Here is a 27,993-nt window from a genome sequence, read left to right on the forward strand (position 1 = left end):
TATTCAAATGAGAAGATCATTAACAGCATGTTTGCATGTTTTTACAGAAAAATTTTGCAAACAAGTGTTCAAAATATGATTTAATTTAAACAAGCATAATCAATTTTTATATTATCATATATACCTGCATCTGTGTTGTATTTCTCTTAAAGTTTGCATAAAACTACTAAGCTATGAAAGTGATTTAAAACTATGTAACATAAAATTAAATTATTTTCAGTAATTTCAAAGCCCTAAAATATAACATATTTTAAAAATCTGAAGTGTGCATAACTAGCCATAAACTAGACCATCCTTTAACAATTTCTCAATAGCCCCACCTTCATCTTTTTTTGTTTCAATGATAGTCATGAGGTTACAGCTACAATTAATTCTTGTTGTTCTACTGAGATGGCAATTGTTTTTATTGCAGTCATACTAATTGTCTTCTGTAGTCTACTTTGAGTTTGGCAGCTTTTTCAAAGTACAACAGTCATTAATCAGTGCTTCTCAGAAATCCTACATATACACACTTTATGTAAGTTATATTTGTGATTGGACTTTTATCCCCAGTATTTTATTTGAATAGATTCATTCTGCTAAATTTCCAGCATCATCCGAAAATTTTTCCCAAGCTTAGAAAAAAATTAAACCCTACTACTATTAAATTTATTTTAAAAAGTTTGATGTACCAAGGGGCTAAAGGGAGAGTGGACTTTTTTATCTTGCCAGTTGCTGAGCATTTAGCTGTTTTATAAACACTAGCTTCAGTGGTACAGGCATCCAGGCCATTTGAAACATTTTCCTTTTACCAGCCAAATGGAAAACAGTGTCATTTGTGAGATGTTGAAGCTATATTGTAAGAATGTTTTTGTTTTTGTTTTTTGAGATGGAGTCTCACTCTGCTGCCCAGGCTGGGGTACAGTGGCACAATTTTGGCTCACTGCAACCTCTGCCTCCCAGGTCAAGCAATCCTCCTGCCTCAGCCTCCTGAGTAGCTGGGATTACAGGCACACACCACCACAGTCAGCTATTTTTTTTTTTTTCTTTTTAGTAGAGACAGGGTTTCACCATGTTGGCCAGGCTGGTCTCGAACTCCTGGACCTGAAGTGATCCGTCTACCTCAGCCTCCCAAAGTGCTTGGATTACACGCATGAGCCACTGTGCCCAGCCAGTAAAAATGCTTTTAAAAGTCAATTTTATATATCACAGTTTCTCAATAAAATTATGGGGAGCCAATATTGATATTAGTGCCATTTCTTAAGATCAGTATGATTTTACAGAAGTAATTAGAAAGTTATTGTTATTAAAGTTTGGCAAGTTAATTTATGATTTTTGTTTTGAATTTGTTCCAGTAGACATGAATGCTTAGGTAATATATTTATTTTAAGATTCTGTTGTGTCTGAAAATTTTAATGGTTATTGATAAAATTACTAGCCAACAAATATAGTAATGTGAAAAGTAATGTAATAATAGCATTTAGGACTTTAGACAACTTCAATTAATGGAAATTAGCAGTTAAAGGTAAATCTTTTCAGCTACTGCATCATCTGCTTTTGTCAATATATTTTGGGTTTCTTTTTCATTGGTATTTAATCCAAAATTTCTAATATGAAGAGTGGCAAATTCTGTGTTTTGGGAAAACCAAACATATGTGTGCACTTTTAAAGAAATCATGACAGTTAATATCTTTTAAAAATACTGAGTACATTTGTATATTTGTATATATTTAAATGCTAATAAGAAAGGTTAATGGCAATGTGGCAATTATGTGACCAGCGTTTAACTGAAATTTGATGATGTCATTCTTATTTTCTAGCCTTTTTTATGAGCTGAGTATGGATAAAATTATAATAAATATTGTAGAAAAACTAACGTTGTGTGGACATACATAATAGATGATTGCACATCAGAATTTTTATCAGGCAAACATAAAACTCTAATAAACAAATAGAGACTCCTTAGAGTATGATCCCCCAAAATATTTTCAAAGTAATGTTCTGGTTAAACTGGTTACAGCCCATATGTGTGTTCTATAAAACAGTGGTGTCTTGAAAGGGACTGAGTTACATTAAACTCTAATGATTGTGCCTATTTAATTGAAAGACTTGCAAACGTTATGATGGGAAGATAGTTACGTTCTGTGAAGGCTCCAAGTAGAATACAACACTTAGTTAGATACAACAATGTTCTTATTTAATATAAACATAAAGCATTTGGATGAAATCCTGAGATGCCTTTAGGTAAAATGTTCTCATTATGATAATTACACCCAACAGCATGTTTTTAATTCAGCGCTCCATTCATTTGTTTTTCCAACATTTAATGAATGCATGATCTAGTTGTAACTGAGGTGAATCTTACCTTCAGAAAAAAAAAAAAAAACAAACAAATCCCTCACCCCTTAGATTCCAATTTATATACAGACATTAGCTCCTTATTACCTTCCTAAGATTTCCCAGCATCAAAAAACTTTACATCAGTAATGATATGCTAGATTATACTACTAGAAAATAAGCAAATCAAATAATCTCATAATCTTTGCTGGAGGGCAGTGGCATGATCTTGGTTCACTGCCACCTCCGCCTCCTGGGTTCAAGTGATTCTCCCACCTCAGCCTCCCATAATCTTGATGACTTTACATGACAAAATTTATTTTCAGTTCATTCACTTGTTCATCCTATTAGGTGTTAGGGATATATGTGGACCATAGCAATTCTGATTATAGTTGCTTATCAATATCCCGGGCTTATGGACCAGGTTATACATACATGCTCACAATTCATCTGTCAAAGTAAGCCACATGGCCACGGTGACTTAAAATGTCATCAGTAATGTCTTATCTTGTATTTGGGAAAAAGGGACACTGGGAATTTCGATTCATATCTAATGTTTACTACTCACAGTGTGGTTCTCCGGAGATGACTATCTTTATTTAAAGCGCTCTTATCACCACCACTTCTTAGGATTATTTTGCTGTTTTATCTCAGTTTCCAGAAAAACTTTAGAAAGATTATAATAGTGATCATATTTCATGACAGTACAAACCAAATGTGGAGAGGAAATAAGAGCTCTCTTAGATTTCAATTTGAAATTTATGTTGTCTACACAAACTAACCTTGTTGGATATACACAATGGTGTAGTATTTTGCTTTATTCTTTTGGATCTACACAATGGTGTAGTATTTTGCTTTATTCTTTATATGAAAATATGGGGAGAAAACTAGAAGATTAAGTTTCTGGAAATTAAGAAAATATTTTTCTTTAGTTATTAACAATAACTATAATTATTTAGTTATTTAATTAGTTTTAGTTTGGAGATATCCCCGAAGAGTTTCTTTCTTTTTGTTTTTTGCATGACAGAGATAATAGATTAATAGATGGGGTGTCAAAGTGTTTTATCATTTGAAATATTAGAAGGTGAAGTGAGACTACAAATTTAACATATTGAGTGAGTAAAAAGCACCTGATAGCTGAAGAAAGTTCTCTGGAAAGTTGTCCAGGAAGCCTTCTTAGGCTATTCAGAGAAAACATATCCAAAGTGAGTTGGATTAGATCCATTCATATCAAAGAACAGTGATAAATGGGTAGAGAAGTTGGGCTAGCTAAGCTAATATACAATTGTATTTTTACACAGAAAAATACTCTAAAGCCTTTGAATGGCAATTTATTCATTCATATTTTATCTTTGTATAATCTTTGAGCCCTCGAGGTCATAGATTTTCTTATGTTCATCCGTATTGCCAGCAACATGGACAATATATTAGTTGTTAATGAAGAGTAGACAATATTTTCTTTGAATAGCTGATTCTACAGTATTATAGAGTCTTATAAACTGATTGCGTAAGTAATTTGTTTTAGTTGTTTTGTAATATGTCTATTGTTCTTATTTAAGAGGAACAAAATGAAGGAAGTCATAAATACATCAGGTCAGAATAGATCATGGATTTATATTTGCATATTTACTAATTGTTAAAAAACATAGAATTGCACTTTTCTAGCATGTATTTACTCCCAGTTATGTATTGAAAATCTTTCAGCATTTTAGAAAGCATTTACACAGGATATAAAATATTACCATTGAATCAATCATCTTGGATTTTTTAGTCTAATTATTTCATTTAGATTGTATCTTAATCTACGGATACATTTGAGTTAACAAATTTAGCACTGTAAACCACTGAAAAATACATGTCACAGCTTTAAGGTCAAGTTATGTTACTCTACTGATTAAATTACAAGCATTTTTCAGGAGTTAAAAAATTAAATGTTTGAGCGTAAGCCTACAAATTTTGGAATGAATGAGCAACTATTATTTTGATCATGGTATAAAAATAACTTCCTAGAAGTTTTGTATTACTATATATCTTGAGATATAGCATCAAATTTAGGACTTAAATATTTGATTTCAAATGATCTTTTGTCAAAGTTTAAATTTTTATTTATATATCCTATATTTAATATTATATATTTTATATATTATACATATACATACATTATGTACCTACAATTCAGATTTAAGTAAATTTATTATAGAAGTGAATAACATAAAAATTTATTGATATCAACTTAGGTTTGGAAAGATAAAGACATTCTTACTCTATTTTGTGGGAACATTATAATAAATTCAGCCTATAAAAGCCCTATATTTACTGAAAAGATGGCACTTTGAAGAGGTCTGAAAGACAATATAGCAAATTGTATAGACCGGTAGTTTTATTCAAAGTATGGTCACCAGAAGAGCAGTACTAGCATGTCTGTTTAAAATGCAGATTCTAACTCCTATCTAATACCTAATGAATCAGAATCTCTGTTGTGAAGTTTCCAGGTGATTCTGATAGGTGCTGAAGTTTGAGAACCCTTGGTAGAAAAACTCTAATTAAAACTTTAGATGAGCTGATTCTTAACAGGAGATAGCAAGAATTTCTCAAAGATGAAAGAATTTCTAATTTATGTTCAGGCCAAAGTCTTCCCTAGATTCAAAAGTGATTCTGATTATATAATTAGTGAAAAAATCGGCTGTTTGACTGTCAAATATGTGCCACAAGTACTAAATATCCATAGTTAGAAACTGTCAGGGTCATGCCCCTTTGTCCTGGAAGTATGTGCACTGTTCCTCATTATTCTGCTTCAATCCTTTTCCTGCCTTCTTGCACCAAGCAATTTATTTATTTATTTTTTCACATATTGCCTAATTGTTGTCTCTGCAGAGTTACCCTCCTTGGCCATTTAATGTAAAATATGGCCACACTTCATATAGTCATATTTCTCATCAAAGTGGTCTGTATGTGTATCTCTCAGTACATATCAGAATTTAAAACTTTTAAAAATTTAATTTTCTGTCTTTATTTTATTTATTCCTAAACATTTCTCCAAAAGGAGAAGGCTACTTGCAGATGGACAGTATGGGTCTCATCAGTAGATGAATCTCTTATGCCCTGATCCCGGCACATTGCAAGCATTTTTTGGAGAAAAATAGAAATAAAGATGGCACATGTGTATAAAGTGTTTAATTAACATTTTATTTGATTATTTTATAAATATGAATTAACATACTTTGAAGTATTAAGCCTAGTGAAGAGTGTTCTTCCTGTGGGTGATATTTGAGAATTTTATCGGACCACTTCTCAGAAAAAATATCAGATGCAGTTTACTATAATTCTTTTCTAATTTATTATCAGATTGATTTTATCTCAATGTAAATGCATACATTCTTTAAAAAATGTATAAATCTTTTATAGCCCTAGCTTTCGTTTTTCTAACTTGGCCAAATTCATCTATAAAATCACTTTGCATCTTGAGAAATTGCAGTAGCTGAATTTGGGTTTCCAAATATGTTGTAAACCATGATTATTAAAAAAAAAAAAAAAGAAGAAAACTGATTTCTCTTTTGTTGTTTTTAAAGTTCTGTGGCTCCTTAATATCCCTGAGGTTTTTTATGTTCCCACTCTAAAGTGAATAGAGAAAGGGAATCATTAGGGTGATGAATATAAATCATTCTTTTTTTCCAATATACCTTAGAAAATGAAAAAAAATTACCTTAAGTTATTTTGTTATTGTTTAATAACTCTATATTCATATTCTAGGCATAATAAAGTCATTTTTATGAAAATATATTTTCTTGGGGAAAAAATCTCAGTGGAAGCTGTACACTTTAGGTGGCTTATTTTTCCTTTACATGACTTGGTTTTAGAGTATTCACTCCAGTTAAATAAATTATAAATATTGCTTCTCCTACTCATAGCACACAACATAGTATTACAAGCAAGAGTCATTGTAATGTACTGACCCCAGCTACTAAGTGAACTCAAATGAAAACATTCAGATAGATTATGCATTTATGAATAAAAATAAATTTGCTTTTCAGGGAGTTTGGCCGCTGGAAAGTAAATAACCTTGCAGTTGAGAGAAGAAATTTCCTTGGCTCTCCTCTGCCTCTTGCCCCTGAATTCTTCCGCAACATAAGACTTTTGGGACGTCGACCTACCCTTCAGCAAATCACAGAAAACCTTATCAAGAAATATGGGACACATTTCTTGCTATCTGCTACTCTGGGAGGTACGGCTCTTTGAACATATTTGTGCCTGTGTGTGCTTGTGCCTAAAACCGTATAAATCACAGAAAAGTGTTAATTAATCCAGATACCTACAGTATGAATAGTTATAGAACTCATTCATTCATTTACCCAACACATTTTGAGTGATTATTAAATGTCCCACACAGTGTTCACAATTGTGAAGCAGATGAATATTACTTAGTTTCTGCATGAAAGCTATTTACAATCTAATAACATACAAATATTTGACATAATTATTGCACTCTGTAAGGTGATATGGAAACTTTTATTTAAAATACATGAATAATAAGAAGTCACAGGTGGGGTCATCAATTCTAGTTATAGAGAGAAGGAAAGGTTTCTTGGAGTACATGTTAAATAACTACAATTACATTGTTAGCACCATTTTAGTGTTTCTGATTGTAGTTGATACAGATTGTAGCTGGTACAGAAAAAGTGATAAACAAATAATTATGATGCATAATAAGAAAGTAGAAATGAATAAATGTCACTTTCTTGTATTTGTATATGTCAATGCATACATTTGTAAAAATTAAGGAAGCTATTGTGTGATACTGTTAAATACTATTTAGCCTTAAAAATATGGCTTTTTCATAATGATGTGTGATTCAGCATTTTGAATATACTTAAATGACATTTTAGGAGATAATGTGTAATAAGCAACATATGATATTTTCCTAAAATTAAAAAATATCCCAGAATTACATATATTTAATTTTGTGTTTGACTTCAAATCATGTCCCACAATTGCATTTAGAAATAGATGTTATTTTTTCTTATAATGAAGAACACTGTATAAAATTGAATAGGAAAGCCAGGAAAACAGTGAATCCATGCTTTCTTGTCAGTTTCTTAATGGGTTTACCAAAGATAGTCGGACTGATTCGCAGCAATGGTATGGTGTCACAAAAAGGCAGCTTGTTCTTTTTTTAGCCTTAGAGGATGTCTTGTCTTTCCTTAACCTGCCAGCCCAGTCTTTCAGCAAGTCATGTCAATTTTTTACACCAGAATATACCCCATATCAAACTCTTTCCTCACCTGCTCTCCAGCATCTCTAGACCAAGACATCATCATTTTTTTCCTGCAATACTCAAATGGTCCCTTCTCCACACAGCTCTTTTAAAATCTTGAATCAGTTCATATTCACTGTTTTAATTGAAACCTGGAACTGGCCACTTAAAATAAAATCTAAGTGTCTCCCTGTGGTTTATAAGGCCTTACATCAATGATCTGATGGATGCTAGCTTTAAACTCAGGCCTCTTCTCATTTCTTCCTCATGCTCCATTTTTCAGTCACAGTCACAATGATGTTCACATTTTTCTACCCAAATGTTATTTTTTCAGGGAGGCCTTTTCCTGACTACTCTTTCATCAATAGTGCACAGTGAACCCCATTGTTCTCTACTATTTCTTGATCAAATTTGCATTTATCAAAGTATTTATTATCATGTGAAATTATTTTTATTATTTGGTTATTGGTTTATTATCTGTAGTTCTTGCATATTTTTTTAAAAACAAGGGCATTAGTTGTATTTGTCACCTCTTCATCCCCATGGCTATAATTGCCCTTCATTTATAGTAGGTTCTCATTAACTATTTGTTAAATGAGTAAACAAGTAAAACTACACTTTCTTAAGAGATTGAGGTCATCCAAATAAGTAGATATATGTAAACATTTATAATATAAACAGAGGATAATTGAGTTATAATTCAGGAAAAATTCTGAATGCAAGCAAATCCAGAGAGCCAGTTGGGTCAAATTCACAAATAAAGATTCAGAATTGATGAGAATCAGTACCCAAGTAAGAGTAGATAAGGAAGGCATGAACAGGTTGAAAAAGGAGTGGATGCCTGAGCACATTGTGGAAAATAACTCTGGCATGGAATCTCAAGACATTAAAGGTGAAAAATATAGGTGGCTAAGGCAGAAAGAAAAGTCTGGCTGTAAATACACACTATTTTTCCATTACCTTGTTCCACAAATGAATAGTGATAAAATAAGAAGAGAAAGAGATCAGCCATATTCTTGTTGAATCCTGATTCTCCTTCCCCGCTTTTTAGCCAACTGTGAGACTTTAAAATCTATTAAGTAATTCCTCTGCATTTTGAATATTTAATAGAAAAGAGGAGAATAACACCTATGTGATGGGACATAGAAAGGTTAGTATAAATGTTGAAAACTGTGCTTAGCACAGTGTGTGGTATAATTTAAGTACGTGATGCATTGAAGTGGTTTTCATTATGTTAGTGTAGATAGCCAAAAATATAAAATATTTTAATAATTATGAAGATTGATTCTGTGAAAGCTGTGTCTATTTGGCTTAGTAATGTCAATTATTATTAATGCAATAAAATCTGAAAGGTAAAATTTAAGTTATTTCTATAACTCCTCCTCTGAAAAAGTTCAGTAATTTTGAAACACATACTTCATTATTATTATATAAGTGATTCAAAGCACCTATAAGTATTTCAGAAGATAAAATACATTTTTCCAGATAAGAAAAGAAGGAAAAGACAGAGGAAAGACAGAAGAGATCCAAAAGCACCAGTGGTTCCCATAGACATTCTTGTTCCTTAGTTTCAAAATTATGGTGACTTTTAAATTTAATTGTTTTACTATGTTGATATGATGGATGCCACATTTTGGCCTTAAGATTCATTTTTGTTTTGCATGTTGTTTTGTTGTATACACCATGTTTCAAAATTTATGAGATTATTCACTTGAGGTTTATTCTTCCAGTGATGGCAGTACGCTCTCTCTAAATGATTTTACTTCAGTTTTTTGAAAGTTTTGTTCAAGTATTGCCTTGAAGGGGGAAAGAGACGGAATTAGCACCCTTACTCACTTTCTAATCTCTGAATAGTCCTTGGATTGAGTTTTCATAGTTTTTTGTGCTGGAATTATTTTTGTTCTCAAAATGTTACTTTATTTTCCTGTGGGAATTTTTGTTCATTAAAGTTAATAATTCAGTTAAGATGCATGAAATTATTTAAATAGCTTAAGGATATAAAATATCTGCTATTAAAAGGTATACTAGGAATGATTTTGGCAATTTTAAAATTATTGCTATTGTACTTACACTAAAATCTTTTTAGTGGCTGTGAGTTTATCATTTAACCTTCACTTGTTTTATCTGATTGAACATAAAATTGTATTTCCCCATTTAAAATAAAATGGAGGTTTGTGGCATTTAAATTGAACTAATCCTCCCACTTGTTTCTCTTAATTAATAAAGACCAAGGAAAAACTTACAACACTAGGGTGTAATGTATATAAGCAAACCTTTTAAACAAAAAGCCAGTTGCATTATAACTAGATGCTTCCTAAGTACCTAAATCTTCAACAAAATTTCAATGTTTTTTAAAACAAGTTGACTATAAAATACTCACTATCAGTTTTACAGTCATAAAAAGAAATAAATGAAAAATGGCTTTTTCCCCCAAGAGTTATTTAGTATATCATATTATTGATGTAGACATAAAACTTTGGGTACCATACTTGAAGCCTTTAATGGGATATTTTATGACAGATAAAGCCAGTGATTGAATTATCATTCTATCTATAGAGAAAAATAAATTCTAAAAAACATTCTTCAATATATATTATTTTCCCCATTTATTTCATTTTATAGCTACCAGGCTGTTTATCAGTATAGTAATTCAGCTTGCTTCTATTTTGGATAATGATATCTAAACTCCATCACTGTTTGAATATCTAAAATAAGCTACTCAATTGAAAGAATCAATCTTGAAAAAGATTGCACTTCTGAGATATATTGATTTCTAGCCATGGAATATATTTAATGACCGTTTTTGTAATACATTTATTATAATTCAATATGTGACAAATACTAAAATTAAAGTGTATCTGTGTACTGAATATAAAATACAAAATATAAGTGAATATGACAAAAAATAATGACTTTAAAATTGGTGGGCTTTAATTAGGGGGAGAAAGAGAGTCTACTATAATGCAACAAAACTGTGTTCTGGATCAATTTTAAAAGACAAAAGACTAAGGAACATAGAGACCAAAATATTCATTAAAAATTTATTAAATGTTCTAACAAAATATTTATAGAAATTTTAAATGTGCCCTTACCTGCATCTCCTGAATTATATAGACTCATCCACCCAGTCATAGCAGCCAGGAAACCTGCGGGTTCCTCCGCTAGTACTCTTGCCTCTCTCAGCTCTAAGGCAGTGAGGAGCAGAACAAAGTGTGTGATCTCCTGACAAGCACATCCACAAAAGGAGGAAGAGTAAGAGGTAGAGTTTTCATGGGCAGCCTCTTTCCTACATACACTACGCCTTTCTGTTAACTCACTGCAGCTCTGTGGGCCATCAAACACACGGTAACAGTGAGGATTGTTTACAAAAAACAATTCCTCATGTAGAGGAATGCAGGGAAAAAGTTTTCTTTTCTGAATATATATATATATATATATATATAACCAAAATTTATTTCAGGATCAAATAGACAATATAATAAGATTTGTTAATTTAGAAAAACTTTGAAGAATAGTTTTTATTCTAGGCATCATAAAAGCAAGTTCAGTTTGACCACTGTTATTGAATGTACAATTTAAAAAGTTATAATTAAATTATTAGCAGAAATAGTTACAATATACTTTTTTCATTTGCAAGTCCCTTTTATTTTTTTTCTGAAAGTGTTTCTTAAGATAATGTACCTTTTGATTACTCTATAGCTAAACTTAAGCATTTTTTAGATATTTGATTTTGTTTCAATACAAAAAAATATTCTCTTCATTGTTGGAATAAAAAATTCATGATCGATGTGCAAAAATAGTATTAACTTCATACAATAGTGATTTAAAACAATGTATACTACCTCAATTCTTATGTAGTATATATATGTGTGTGTGTGTGTGTGTGTGTGTGTGTGTATGTAAAACTATGCCTCCAATGTAGTTCACTTATCTAAAAAGTTTTACAAAATATTGTGTGTGTGTGTGTGTGTGTCTTTTAAAGAAAGTGTAAGTCAGAAGTTAGTAAGATACAATATGGATAAAATATCAATTATAAGTTTTTTGGGTTATTTGCATTCCCATAAGAATAAGAACTATGCTCATTTAATTTCAGAAATAGTCAATTCTCACTTTTCACTATATGAATTATGTTCTGTATAAAGTATTCACAGACAGTTTTTAATTCTTTGACATATGCCACCTTCTTTCAAAGTTGATTAACTGCTGTTGTTCTCATTTTCACTTGGTCTGTTAGGAAGAACAAATTTATTTCATTTTAGTTTATACGTAATAAAGTTAATCCACCAAATGCACACACATAAATAATTTATTTCTTAAAGAAATATGAATAATTACTTGAGATGCATAGAATTACTTTCTCAGAATATATATTGTTTTAAAAGAAAGAAAAATAAATATTTTTGAAGATTCCTGTCCTAGGAAATAATCAAAATAAATGTCATTGAAGGGAGAAAAGGACTGCTATACTGATATTTATTAAAATTAATCTTAAGATTACTGATATTTCTTAAGATTATATCAGTTTCTCTCTCTCATTTCTTTCTGTCTCTCTCTATATATATCATGTTTCACTGGTAAATAAAATAAAATACCTGAAGTTAAAGCAATATTGTTAATCTTTTTTTTGCTTACAAGGCAGTTATCTACTGAAGCAATTAAAAAATCACTTATGTAAATAATACTAAGAATAAACAAGAGCAAAATGTAATTAAAATTTCTGTGTCAGTTGATCTTAGTAAAGGTGTTCGTGGCAACCAAGGTAAAAGATAAATGTTAAGTTCTAGAACATTGGACATTTTATTATATTTTTTCTGGTTCTTTTATATAGCACATTGATAAGGTAGATAAATTACCTGTCTACTTTTTTGAGAAATATATACTGAGTTACTTATGACAGTGCAAAACACCCAAGTTCTTCCTTAAATGAACACTCAGGTCAATGATAAAGACAGACATTTAACTTGGTAATAAATGTTATTATGGTTTAGAACCTCATTACTTGAGTGTGGTCCATGAACCAAAAGCATCAGCATCAGTTTGGTGCTTGTTAGAAATGCCGAATCTCAAATTCCACCACAGATTAATCAATCAGTATCTACATTTTAACAGGATCTCCAGGTGATTTATATGCACATTAAGTTCAGACAACGTATGTGGGGTGGGGGGAGGGGGGAGGGATAGCATTAGGAGATATACCTAATGCTAAATGATGAGTTGATGGGTGCAGCACACCAGCATGGCACATGTATACATATGTAACTAATCTGCACATTGTGCACATGTACCCTAAAACTTCAAGTATAATGATAATAATTAAAATAAAATAAAATAAAAAACATATGGTTAAAAAAGTATCTATACAAATTTAAGGTATAATCAACTGTTCTGAGAAATAATCTTAAAAAAATCATAGCAAGAGTTTGTAACTATACATACCAAAAATGTTTTAAAAAATACTTGTTATATCATTGTAAATAGCTCCAAAATTAGCAGTAACTTAATTGTATTTCACTCAGGGTAGATTCATTGCCACCTAACCTCAGAGCTATTTATTTCCAGTTCCTTTATTTTCATGTTATTGTACTACTATCGAAAGTATCACGGTACCTTCAAATTTGCTTAGAAAATTTATAGTCTATTCTTGAGGGTAACTCTTAATAATCATAAGGTCAGTTGCTCTCCTTTGGGATACTTTGCAAAACATATTATGTTTCTTTGTCAAAGTAATATAAGGTTAGCTCTTTCCTCCCCATAATATCTTGCTGATGCCAATTGGTGTTAAGCCAACATGTCTATTTCTTAACTATCCTAATATATTTGGTTCTGCTTCTTGCCAATAGCCTATTTCTCTAAGATTGTTTTTTTTTCTTCTGATGTATATTTGTTTCTAAAACACTTTTTTCCCCACAATACCATACTACTAGGTTAGTAGATAGATCTCACCAGGCTGTGTACCTTTAACATGTGGAGCTTGAGAAGGATGATTATCAGCCCTGAGAGCAACATGTAACTGCAAACTCAATATAATTTCAAAAGGGCAACAATAACAAAAATATTGTAAGGCTTTAGCACAAGTAATAATATGGCTTATCGTTGCCAAAAAATGGACAATCTTTTTGAGGCAAAAGGCTACATCAAAAGTAAAACCTACAAACAATTACATTTAAACAGTGTTTTCAGTGTATATTTCTGTGAGAAGGATTTTCACTCAAATAGCATTTTTTAATAACTACAAATCACTGCAAGGCAAAACAGTCATTCAGAATAAGATATTCAAATGTAAGGAAGTTGAATGACCAGGAAGACATCTGCCATAAATGCACATAATTTTTTTCTGGGCGGAATGTAAACATTATAGGACAATGGACTAACTCAAGGGCAGTAGCAATCACGAAATAAAATAAAATACATCCAACTCATAAGAGTCAGCCTCACAGTAGTAAAAAAAAGACCCAAATTTTAGTTGATCATAACAATAATTGTTGCTTCTGACCAATATTATATGTTGGTTTCTGTGGGTACCCTGTGATTCTGATCTATGTGTCTTGGGAATGAAGAAGGACTCTTTTGCAACATGCCATCCTCCTGGCAGGGGTAAAAAGCAAGAGAACAGGTGTAATTTTGTGATGTCTGTCCAAACTTGCATTATATCAACACCTGGCTCACTTGTATTCCACTGATCACAGCATTCTCCTTCCTTCTAATATCAGAATAAAGATAATGTATCATGAACTGCTCATAGTTGTTCTATACAACGGATCATGAATCTATGTATGCATGTTTGCATTTATGATGGTGTAAATAGTTGCAAAGAACAAAATAGTCTACCACATTATCATTATTGACTTACCTGTAGGATTCTTCGTATCATTATTTTATCTATTATTTTAGTCTGTTTCTATCCTCAATAACTATATATATATGAGAATGCAAATTGAGAAAATCCAAGTGAGAAGTAAACAGTATGAAGATTCTTTAATTTCTATTTCTCTTTGACTCAACATAGATGATTTGAAGATCAGAGTGGAAAAATACATAATTTTAAGGGCCACATCTTATAAAAAATGTCAAATTCTATGAGTCAACCATGGTATAACATTAAAATGGTGATTTTTGTTTGTTTGTTTTATTGTCCCCTGTTTCCCATTTTCTATGAAAGCATCTTTCATTATGTGCTTTTAATGACCATAAACCACCACAAAATTTTAGTTGCACAAGACACAGCTGCATGATTTCTATGTGGAATAATCACATCTTTTGATATCCACAGTCATTAATCCTTTTGCTGCCTAACAGACTCAGAATGTTGAATCATTTTCAAAATCACATTTAGTTTTTACAAAATGTATGGATGTCCTTTGGAACCCATGTCATGCTTATGAGCTACAGCTGGTTTAAAAAAATGAATAAAAATGACAATTATTTATTGATTGAATAACACTATTTCAGTTTTCAAATCTGAACATTGTGTGTCATTTACATAGGTTCTGATGAATTGTTATAATTTAATACTTGTGGAAAAGTTACAGTAAAAATTGAGAATACATTTTCTCAGGTCATAAAAATCTCAAACAACTGTGAAGAAGATAATTACAAAAGTGTGATAGTTATACACAATTGAAAAAAAAAACAGATCTCTTACAGGAAAGAAATAGGCCTATTCTCCATGTAAATTGAGTGCCCTTCTCAAAATTTCTTAAATATTCAACAATCCATGATTCATAAAAGTTGAAGCTTAGCACAAGGTAACAAGTTTACATCAGATAGTCGTGTGCTCTGTTGTAAGTAAGGATTTTAAACAGGATATTCATTAAAAGAACTATTATGGTGATTTAAACTGCAGATTTAAGTTGCCTCACATGCATATCTACAAGGAAAGCTTTTGTATACATGGATTAAAATTATACTGTAGAGAAGAACCATGAGCAATTTATTAATGGATTATCTTTATCAGGCCATTAGAAATGATAACCCACTACTATTATTAGTAATCCTATATATTTTGATTATAAAAACCATTAGAAACAATTATGACTAAGTCCTGATTCCTGTGGTACAATTAAAAAACTATGAAATCCTAGCTTATGAAAATTTAAAACTTCCTCATCAACTGTTAGGTCTTAATAAAAAGGAAAAGAGAGAAAGATAACATTTATTGCACTCATAATATATGCTCCACCAGGTACTGTAGAGGGATTATATTATTTAATCTTCCCAGATAATTGAAAGAAGAATATTTTCTTTGTTTTAGAGATGGGAATGCTAAGTACATATGCAACTTTACCAAAGCCCCACAGTCAACAAGTAGAGAGATGATGTGCTATTACTAGGATTTGCCCTTACATACCTGACTGTAAACCTCATGTTTCATTTGCCCTCATTATGTCATATTGCCTTTAGAATTATTTAATTGAAACCAAGCCAATTAAAACACAAGCAATATAGAATTAGTAATAAAAGTGTATTATGGTATACACCAATATATTATCATCTGATTTTTCTTGTCTGAAATACATATTCTTCACGACAGAAGAAGTCATATTAATCTGTAACTTACAAGCAAATGTGGACACTGAAAAATAATTTTTTTAAATCTCCTGTAGATAGGAAATTAAACCCCTCTTATTTGTGATGATGATGTTAGACCATCATTTTTCTATGTTCATCTTTAATTGCCTCAACGTGTATTAGGTTTGTATTATCATCCATGTCGTTACAATAAGGACTATGCTAAAATGGTGATCCCTACTTCTTGTTATGTGTGACTTTCCAGTTGTGTCATGGGACAACCTAACATGTGCAAAGTATTCCTAAATCAAATTGGTTTTAATTCACTGTTTAAAGATGAACATGTGCTCCAGCTATTTTGGGTGGTGAAGTATGGCTCAGTTGGAATCCTATTAAGAAGAAATTAATGATGCACCATACTTACCTGAAAAGCAAAGACATATGTAGAAATACGGTATTTATCTGAAAAGCATTTATCTGAAAATCAACATAGATAGCAATATGATATTTAAAGAACTGTGGTGGGAGAGCTTTACTCTCTCTATATGGTTGCAGACTATAGGACAGGGTTAAAGAATTTGTAAAAGTAGAAAGGCCAACTTCTCATCACAAATAAGATAAACTAGCTAAATTTACTAGAAACTTCTAGGTATGTAATGAGTTGATTTATGCAGCTCTGAATAATAGTGGTGAATAAAAGAGAATAATAATATATTAACAACTTTCAAAATCTTACTAGATTCCAGTGATATTACAAACCCTTTACAGCTATCTATTTCAGCTTACAGCTGCTCTTTGAGAAAATAATTACTATGCTAATGTTCCCTAAGAGGAAACTGATTCCTAAGATGTGTTATTCAAGATCATTCAGTTACTAGATTGAAACCAGCATTAGAACCCAAATCTGTTTGACAGTAAAACTTGGTACACTTAACGTCTAAACTAAAACTAATTCTACGTTTCTGTCTTCCAGGACCTCATAAACCAGTGAAAGAATGCCTTCTACTGGTCTAATTATCTTTACTGTTCAACAACATATAGATTTTCAATTAATGTTGCAACACCTTCAGTAATAGGAAAATTCACTACTATACAAAGGGAGACTTACTGAAAATGACTCTCTTCACATATTTAAAATGGCCTTCTTGCATCTCCGGGAGGCAAAACTAATGTCCAATTGGTTAATTGGATCAATGTTTTGAATTTAATATATTACTCAACTGAAGAAAATATTTGATATAATTATTATGTTTTTAAAAACATATAAGTCTCCTTCCAAATACAAGAATCTGTGTAAAACATTGAATGCATCAAGGTTGAACTTGGATGCTTCTTCAACATTTTAATGCATTTTCCAAGTTTAATCATCTGGGAATAGCCGAATCCTTTAGAGTTTTATTTTAGCCATAGTATTGGTTATGAACTTACCAATTACTTCAGGATATTTTTATTATCAAACAGTATATTTTAAACCTGGGCCAGATGTAGAACAAGAGTTATGAATACTAGTCCCATTATGATTTTGTCTTCAATGACTTTTCAAAGATACCCAAAGTAGAGATATTTGTACAATGAATACCCATATACTCATATGCAACAACATACTGCATAAAACCGTACTACTATGAATATGCTGCTCATGCACTAGGTATAAAGTTTATTGATTCTTTGTACCTTTGTTCGTCTTCAGAATATATTCCAAAAATTGATTTACATTCAAAATACTGTGTTCTTAAGTCACTTATTTTTACAAACATGATATACAATTAGTATCACTGGATTCTGTTTTTATTTTTTAGGGATGGCTTTTAAAATTTGATATAATTTTATTTTTATAAATAAATAAATCATTTTAAAAATGTTTCTAGTGCTTAAACAACATGATAAAATATGTTCAGAGAAATCTTTATTCCAAAAGTGTTTCTTTAAATATCATATTTCTATCTATGTTGATTTTCCTGTTCCTGTAGGTAAATATTCATAAATACTTTTGCTTAATCCTTCCAGTGTTTGATGCTTTTTTCCAAATAAAAAGAAATAAATACATATATGTTTATACTTGTATCTATCCTTTTCTTATAAAAAGCTCTTAGGAAACAATTTTTATCCACTTTATGAGATCTCCATAGAAATAACCTTTGCTGCCTTCTTCTGGCTGCACAGTGTTCTACCGTATGGTTGTAACCTAGTTTATTCCTACTGATGGGCATTTATGTTGTTGCCAAATGTCAATAATAAAGCCGCAGTGAGACATGTTTTGCATATTTTAGTCAGTCGTCCTTTGAAAAACATTCTAAAAAGTAGGACTGTGGAGTGTATTATTGATAACTATTGCCAATGTTTCCTCTATGTAAGTTGTATCATTTTGCGATCCCACCAACAATACATCAGAAGGCCTGTTTATTTCTACTTTTCCAATAGATTTGCCCAAGTTGTCAAAGTATGGATTTTAGCAAATTCTGTCATTGCAAAGTAATATACCAATACACTTTTAATTTGTATTTCTCATGCTATGACTTAGATTGAATATATTTTCAAATCTATGTGGGCTAGTTTTATCTCGTTTTGTCTGAACACTCTTTTCCTGTTTATTCCTGTTTTTCTATCTGATTCTTGTTTTCCTTTTCCTTGATTTCTAGGAGTTCTTGGAATGTTAGAGGAATTAACCATTTGTCCATTATATAAGTTGCAAATATTTCTTATCAATGCAATTTGTTTTATTGTGATTTTGTGCTAAGAAAAAATCTGGTTTTACTTGTTCTAATTCATGAATGTTTTATGTCCTTACTGTTGGATTTTTAGTTATGAATTATTTCCTTCCTTTGTATTTCATGAATTTTCCTCTAGTCCTCAAATGCTTTCATTTCATTAAATAATCATGTCTCTAATCTGTTTGGAGTTTATCCTTTGATAGAATCATCTCCCTTGTTTTCCAAATTGCTATTTAGGTGTCACTTAGTAAAAAGTCTATCTTTTCCCAAGGAATTACTATCCCATTCTTATTATATGCGAAATTTCCACATGTACTTGTTATTTTATGGATATTTTTCCTGTTCTACTTTGTCTGCCTATTCATGTGTCAGCCTGCACTGTTTAATTATACAGATTTTACAATTTGCATTCAGATATGGTAAGATGTTCTCATTCTTGCCTATTCTTTTTAAAAGTCTTTCTTACTTTTTTCACTTACAATTCATTATTGACATGATTAATTTTCCTACTTCCAGGAAACAAAAAAATGATCTGTTTAGTTTTTTTAATCAGATTACATTGTTTTATATTAAGATAAACTGATATATTTTGATGTTGAATATTTATGCTCAAGAAAAAATCGATCATGTCATTTAATAAGGTCTATTATGGCAACTTTCAGAAGTGATTTACAAATCTTTTCATGTACATTTCACCTTTTTTGTGCTGTTTAAATGGTGTGATCTAATCCATTATTATTTATACTTAGTTAATATTCGTGTGTTTCAGTCTATTGAGTTAGTAATTTTTTATTATTTGCTTGTACCTTACTAAGTTTTGTTACTGTATATGTGCAGTAGTTTGTCTATTAAATTTTGGATTTTCACCTGCATAATCATATTATCTGCGAAATAAACATAATTTAAGTGTTTTTTCTGACACTGTGATTCTAATTTGCATTCTCTTCTATATTTACATTTTAATATATTTATTAGCATGTTGAATAATAGAAGCAACTGCGGGTATGTTTGTCTGGTTCTAATTTTAATAGAGATGCCTCCTGTGTTTCCCCATTAAGAAAGTTGCTGGCTTTTATGCTTAGGATCCTATATTTCACTTCTTTAAAGAAGTATTTACAAGGTGGAGTGGCACATGGCAGCAATCCCGGCACTTTGGGAGGCTGAGATGGGAGGATCACTTGAGGCCAGAAGTTTGAGATCTGCCTGGACAACATAGTGAGACTCCATCTCTATGGAAAAAAACATTATTCATTGATTCCTAATTTATTAATTCTTAGTTAATCATAAATAGTTATAATTATTCATAAATGTATTTTAAGCAATAGAGGATTGCAGCATTTTTGTTTCCGGATATGTTAATATGCTGAATTATATTAATGATTTCCAACTATTGAGCCAGTTTTGCAGTATTGGAATTATTCTATTGCTCATGAGATACGCATTTTTAATATTTACTGTTGGATATTGTTCATTATTGTTTCAGTCATAATTTTGCTTCAATATTTATTAATTGTAAAATATATTGTATATGACGATTTTTAGATATCTGTTCTAATTTTACACTCAGTTTATAAAAATAGATTTAGAAGTTTTACATTTTCAGTATTATCAATTTTTTTATATTTAAACTTCAGGCAAAAATCCACTGTGAACTATTTGGGTATGTTAATTTTTTTGGGGGTGGCGGGGAAGGTATTCTGTGACACCTAATCTTATTTGCAATATGTTTTAGAAAATAGTTCTTCCATGTTTTTAAGCAAATGCTCTATTCTCTGTTTTATTATATATTTATTCTGTCAATTCGTTATGTAATTTTCTTTCTCCATGAAGAAAAAAGTAGGTTGACTAATCGGTGTTTTTTCTCCTGAAAGAAGCTACTTTTGGTTGTGTTTATCATTTCCACTCTTTTTAAAAACAACTAACACCCACTTTTACCTTTGTATTTATTTTTATTGGATATAAGCTTTTTTATCATTTTTCTTTGATTTTAGAATCATGTAGTTAACTCATGTGTGTTATAGATATTTCTCTCAGCAGTGCTTTAGCTGTGTTCCTTAAATTCTGATATATAATATTTTCCTTTAAAATTTGTAATTTTGCCTTAAGTTATCCTATCATTCAAATATTATACAATAGAGAATTTTCACATGTAATATCTTTTTAAATTTTCCGTTAACTTTTAGGTTTTTTATTGCCATCAGTGAGTCATACTATATTCTTACAAATTTATGGAATTTACTAAAGGTTTCTTTGTAACAAAATACATGGTCACCTTTTGTAAATGTTCTGTGTATGATTGAAAGTAAGTTTTATTTGCACTATTCTTAACATAAGGTTTACAATTTATTGATAAGGTCTACCTTATTTTGAGGTTGTATATATTTCTGTCATTACTTTTATCCCCTTTGTACCTAGAAAGAAATATGTGTTGAAGTCTCATAATATTATCAGTGTATGTCTATTGCTCCTGTATCTTGTGCTTTATGAAAAGTGTTGCTGTTAAAGCAACGTTGCAAGTTTCTGTTACTAGCACTACATTGCTATTTTTTCTCATTTAACAATTTTTCACCTAAATTATCTAATATCAAGATTATTAGCTTTATTTTTAATTTACATTTACCAAGATGTCTCTTGTCATTTTATTTTTAATTTTCCTTATTTAGACATGTCTCTTGCATAATTCACAAAACTGCACTGTGAATACTTACCTAGACCACCATACCACTGGTGTTCTTTCTATATCTATCTACAGGGTATTTGTATGTTTTGGCACTCTCACGACTTATCACGTGGATGAGTTTTTCTGATTCATTGGTCATTCTGAGATGCACTTCCTGAAATTTCCTCACCTGTTGATCTTTTTCTTGGAGAAAATGATTGTAGGGGATTTTTTGTTTGTTTATTTTATAGTATTTATGTATGTATTCTTTTTCTCTTTTAGCTGCCTCTACTCCAAAGATGTTTTTCATGTACATTACCTAATATTGTTGATGATTTGACCCACCTATTTATTCTTGAGATATATATTTTTTCTTTAACTATTCTCCTTTCTCTAACTGATTTCTAATATACATGTTGGGGTCCAAATACCAACAAGAAATGTGAGTTTTAGAAATAATATTTGTTGAAACCTATTTCTGAGAGAAGCTGAACTGATCTCTGGTAGACATGTAAGAGCTCTTACTTAAGATTGGATTGTCACCTGGGCTATGTCATTTTAAAATTGATATTATTGTAAGAAAGAGAGGAAATGCAAACTAGTCTATTAGACAAACGTATTTGCCTTTTCATAAAAGTGACTTATTAGTTTATAAATGGGCACAATACTACCCAAACAAAAGGGTTCCTGAAAGAATGAAAACAGCAAGTTTGACAATTATGTGCTAGATGAGTATCCAATAATATGTTTGTCAGAGGCTCACAAGTTCTTAATGTCTAACTTCAATGACATGGATTTTTGTCTTTTGAACATTGAAAAGTTCAGCTTAATTGTAATACACTTTACGTTTTACTTTTGAGAACCAATTGCTACTACCTAAGTCCTACATAGATTTCAGTGTTTTTCACACAGTGTATTAACACACAATGTTTTAATATATCCTATGCAGGGAAATTCTGACTTTATTACATACATATACATACCTGTATATGCATACACATGCTCTATCTGAATTTTAAAGGTGCAAATGAAAACTAGTGCTTTGTCATGTTTCCATGTGGATATTCTATTCTATGGCAAAAATTTCTGAGTAAATACAATTTCTTTCTTTTTCTTTTTTCTTTTTTTTTTTTTTTTTTGAGACGGAGTCTCGCTCTGTGGCCCAGGCTAGAGTGCAGTGACTCAACCTGGGCTCACTGCAAGCTCCGCCTCCCGGGTTCACGCCATTCTCCTGCCTCAGCCTCCGGACTAGCTGGAAGTACAGGCACCCGCCACCACGCCCGGCTAATTTATATATATATATATATATTTAGTAGAGACGGGGTTTCACCGTGTTAGCCAGGATAGTCTCCATCTCCTGCCCTCATGATCCGCCCGCCTCGGCCTTCCATAGTGCTGGGATTACAGGCATGAGCCACCGCACCCGGCCCTGAGTAAAATACAGTTTCATTTTATGCCCCTCAGTTGTTTGTTTTCCATAAATTAATTTTATTTTGAACCATGTGAGTGTTATGCTAAACTATGTTAGAAAGTCAATAAAATCTGGAGAAACTGTTCTGCAAAAGCTAAATATTTGACATTCAGTAACTACGTATTTAAGGTGACCAATATCCCAGGCACTTTTTGAGGTACTTGAGAAATATCTGTGACCAAAAATAAAACCCCTTGCCCTTTTGGCATATGTCACTCCTTTGTTTTATTATATCCATAAGCTAGACCTTTCCACCTGCAGATAAGTTAAAAAAAAAGATTTTAAGTGGAAAATTGAATAATTTGAAATATTATTAATGCAGGAGAGGAGTCACTCACAATTTTTGTGGACAAGCGGAAGTTGAGCAAACGAGCTGAAGGAAGTGATTCCAGCACCAATAGCTCTTCGGTCACTCTGGAGACGCTACATCAGCTAGCCGCTTCTTATTTCATTGACAGGGACAGCACCCTTCGGAGACTTCACCACATTCAAATTGCATCCACTGCCATAAAGGTAAGAATGAGTTTACGCTAAAATTATCACGTTCCATTGTTTGTTTCTTCTATGTCCAAAAGGCATTTTTATGTATTTGCTTATTCCATGAATTTAAACAATTATTTTAGAAAAATATATTGACAATTTTCTTGCTTTCAATTATGTAATATATTTAAGATGAAATTGTATGTATTTCAATATAATATTTACTTGATAAGTAGGTCAAGATTTTTCATGGTTAAATGTAATTAAAGTATATTTGAATTGTATGAATTTATCTTGGGGTACACAGACTCCCTCACAAAGTAAACATGAATACAAATTTCTTTTAATAACATCAATTTCTTTTATAATTCTCCTTAACTTATTTTACCCATTTAAAAATACTATTCTGAGAAGAGAGGCTTTATCAGGCTTAAAGTCGTCCATGGCACAAAATATTTTTAAGAAGTCCTGCTTCATAGAAAATAACCCCTCAATGTTTTTAAGATATATTAAGATGTACAGGTACATGGTTATATAGGTTTCTAGGAGGCAAAATATACCATAATCTAGAATTGGTGGATTAATATTATGTGTTCACTAAAGTCATTTGACTTTGAATACACTAAGGTTGACTTTATCAAAAGTGAGAAAAGAGGAAAATAATTCTGATTTTCAAAAGAAAAAAAGAAAATGAATGAGAGAAAGAGATTGAGAAACAGAGAGGAGAAATTGTTGTCTCCTAAACAATAAGTTTTAGACATATTCTCTGGCAAATTAGGTCAACGTAATTTCATTTGTCAAATGGCCATTGTAAAATTAACAGAGTCAGAAGAGTATGATCCTAGCCTAAGTTAACCATAACAAAATAATATAGAGAGAGCATTTTGGAGTGTTTCAAATCTAACCTTTCATAGTTAATACAAAAAGGAATGATTAAATGTAATGTTGTATTACTTTATGAAATTAAAATTAATGTGTGTTCATTTTTGTGTCAGTTGAAAAGTTACTTAGACTGGGCACGGTGGCTCCCGCCTGTGATCCCAGCACTTTGGGAGGCTGAGGCGGGTGGATCACTTGAGGTCGGGAGATCGAGACCATCCTGGCTAACATGGTGAAACCCCGTCTTTACTAAAAATACAAAAAATTAGCTGGGTGTGGTGGTGGGAGCCTGTAGTCCCAGCTACTGGGAGGCTGAGGCAGGAGAATGGCATGAACCTGGGAGGCAGAGCTTGCAGTGAGCGGAGACTGCGCCACCGCACTCCAGCCTGGGCGACAGAGCAAGACTCTGTCTCAAAAAAAAAAAAAAAAAAAAAAAAGTTACTACTTCAACTTAAACCCATAAATGGGTTAGAATGCTCGGAAGATTGCTCCAAGTGTATCTTTTTGTTCGGGATGTACTGGAGAAAATTAAAGGTGATGTGGGAATACCTTTAGCTTAAGGGTTACACAAACAATATGACAAAATCCTAATATTGCTAGTAGATGATGTTGGGAAACAGACTTCAGTAGATACAAATCATGCAATATAGTTAGTTGGCTTCTGACTCTAGGACTAATGTTATATTGAGTAACAAGTATATAAATAGTATTTATGCTGTACAGATAAAAATGTAGCCAGCATGAATGCACATGTTTCAGTTAATTTAAAAATTTTGTAAGATGTTGTTAGAGAAACTTAGCTTGTGGTTGCTGAGGAAAACTAAACTTTTCCAGAAATCAATTTCAAGGATATAAACAGAAATTTTGGTCAAACTGTATTTTCTAATAGAAGAAATCATTGTTGTAAATGATTTTATTATACAGCTGTTGATTTTTGTTGTTGCTGTTCAGCACCAAGTGTGTCAGTGAAATTATACAACAGTTTTTTTACTCTAACTAACTCTTCCCCCACAGGAGAAGTATGTGGCACAAATATATATATATATATGTTTTAATGAGGCATACTGTTGTATACAGGCATTGTATTTAGACTCGTAATACAAATGGGAATAATGATGATTCATTAAGTCTATAACCTAGCTGTGTGGTGGAAACGAGTCCCAAAAAAGTGACACTTACAGGAAGTGTGTCATCTAAGCAGTTCTGAGAAGGAAGAAAGAGTAATCTGGAATTTGGGAGTCAACAGACTCACCTTGACAGGGCCACGGGGAATGCCCATTGTCCGTTAACCATGGAAAGGAGTTCCAGTGCTCATAATAAAAATGATTTAAAGTGTGTGTAGCGTGGCTGGAGATGGGAGGAAAGGGGGCTTTATATTAGGTGGAGGAAACAGCAAACAGTGGGAATGATACAGGGTCTATATCATTGTGAACAGAAGTACCCATCTTGTGCTGTAACTTAGGAAAAAAGGAAATGAGATAAGCACCAGCTGGTAACAACATAGCCAAGAATATAGGCATGGAAATTCATAGGGAGTGCAAGCATGAGGTGGTGAGGTAGCAGGGAATGGGAAAGAGTGGAGAGCAATTACACCTTTCAGGGTTTAATTTAGACCTAAGGGGAATTTCCTTCTGAGGCAGCTGTAATTTTAAGTAGCTGGTGATTTTCCAGGCCAAGGTTAGCTGCACTCAGGGTTATTATGAAGGTTCCAGGGAAAGGCATTGTGCTTGTGTGCTGTGTTCGAGCAAGAGTGGAGCCAGAAACCCATGACCATGTGTACTGCAGGAAGTCGACAGCTCTGAGTTACATGAACACTGATGTGTCTGTGCAATTTTGTATGGAGAGTATCTTTTATTTTTATTACTTATCAAATGTGTCCCTGCACAGGTAAAAGGGGTCTCTCTTCGTTTATGACTAAGATTGCAAGTTCTTAGAAGTAAGTATGAGGAACTGAGTAGATGTGCGAGGGGACTTCGGTAGGCTGGATCCAAGGGTATTCAACTACTGAAATCTTTTCTAGTTGAATAAACAATTCGATGTAAAGTGCTCTTGTAGTCTCTGAAACCAAGATCTTAATTCCTTTACTAAATACCTAAAGGTTCAATGCATTCCTTGTATGCTTTAAATTGTCAAACTAAGGATAACAAGATTCACAATTTCTTTGATTTGGTAATGTAAGTTGTGTTTTAAGTGACATAGTAGGTATTTAATTTCTAGAGCAAATCTTGAATGAAGTTGTTCTGTGATTTACAGAATTTAGGAGACAGATAATTGGTAAAAAAAAAAAATAAAGTAAATACTATTGTTATCAGGTGACAGCAAAAATATAATTAGATCTACAAAATCATGCCAGCTTTTATCACGCTAATTCTTACAAATCACAAGAGTGAAGCAATTTAACTATCAGCCAGTTTCTAGAAAGTGGAATAAAGCAATTTGTTTGTTTTGTCTTTTATAATTATGAATATAAATGTAGACTATACTTTGTTAATTAATCTGTAAATAAAAAACACTGACACAAACATCCATAGCTTAATTAATTGCCATAGTCTTGCAATTAATAGTGTTTATATCAAATATTATTTCACAATATTATTTGTAGTCCAATAAAATGTGAAGTGCAATGTCTAGAGTTGGTCATTATTTTCTGAAGACTCAATTCAATTGATTTAAGTTATTCAAAAAATTATACTAACATATTTTTATTTTTAAATAGTCTAATAAACATTAATGCTATATGGTGATGAGAAAAACACAATACATTGTATACATTGAAAGGATATTTAATCTATCACCTGATGTATTATGTCACATATTTTCAAAGAGAATTTTCTTATTTTAATTTTTAGAAATAATGCACTGAGTAAAATTAAGTTTTTATAATAGGACACTACTAAAAATTTTTAAAAGTAATTATTTTCAAAAATAATTACTGATATGTTACTGTGTTTCTTGTATTCTTCAAATGTATAAAAGACAATCAGATAGCTTTCAAAATTATAGTGTTTGGAAAGTTTTGAGCAGCAAACCTAGGAATAAGTAGAAACAATATATTACAGTTAACTTGAAGGTCAGTATTTCAGCTTAAAAAAATCCATCTTGAAATGATTTTTTACTGCTGCATAGTTAACTTAAGAGTGTTGCAGGTGATGTTGAAAAGAGGCACTAGAGCTAACTCTAAATTTACATTTCTGAAATTATAAAATACATTACCTTAAAATTTTTAAAGCTATTTATGAAATTAAACATGACAATACTTTTCCAAGAAGCAGTTTTGATAAGTAAATTATTTGTTATTCAGGGGTAAAATCAGTAAAATGATAATATATTTATTTTTAATTTTACCTCTCTCTCTCTCTATATATATATGTTTTTAAAACTTACTTTAACAATACCCAAGAAAATATGCATGTGAACCATTCATAATTGTTGCACATTTTATATTTTGCTTTTATAGGAAAGATTCATATTTGGTACTCTTTTTGATTGTATATATTTAAGGTGTACAACATAGTGTTTTAATGTATTTAAACATAGTGAAATGGTTACTACAGCCAAGCAAATTACCATACCTATCATCTTTTCATCTTACATACTTTTTTTCTTTGTGGTGAGAGCAGCTAGAATCTATTCTCTTTGCAAATTTCCACTAGGCGATACAATATTTTTAACTATAATCTTCATGTCATACATTGAATCTCTACATTTATTCATCCTA

General features: G+C 31.5%; 1 protein-coding gene across 11 annotated transcripts in view; it reads left to right on the top strand.

The window, feature by feature from the left end:
* BRINP3 (BMP/retinoic acid inducible neural specific 3) overlaps nucleotides 1-27,993 on the top strand; it is a 390,180-nt gene that overhangs the window by 184,811 nt on the left and 177,376 nt on the right. For 10 of the 11 annotated variants that reach the window (XM_054524117.1, XM_054524105.1, XM_054524115.1 and 7 more), the window contains 2 exons: nucleotides 6,348-6,538; nucleotides 23,239-23,429. In XM_054524117.1, coding sequence (XP_054380092.1) covers nucleotides 6,348-6,538; nucleotides 23,239-23,429 — 382 coding nt within the window. The remainder of the gene's footprint in view (nucleotides 1-6,347; nucleotides 6,539-23,238; nucleotides 23,430-27,993) is intronic. The other variant, XM_024253238.2, reaches the window with a different exon arrangement.

The sequence above is a fragment of the Pongo abelii genome, chromosome 1, assembly GCF_028885655.2.
Source record: "Pongo abelii isolate AG06213 chromosome 1, NHGRI_mPonAbe1-v2.0_pri, whole genome shotgun sequence".
Classification (NCBI taxonomy): Eukaryota; Metazoa; Chordata; class Mammalia; order Primates; family Hominidae; genus Pongo; species Pongo abelii.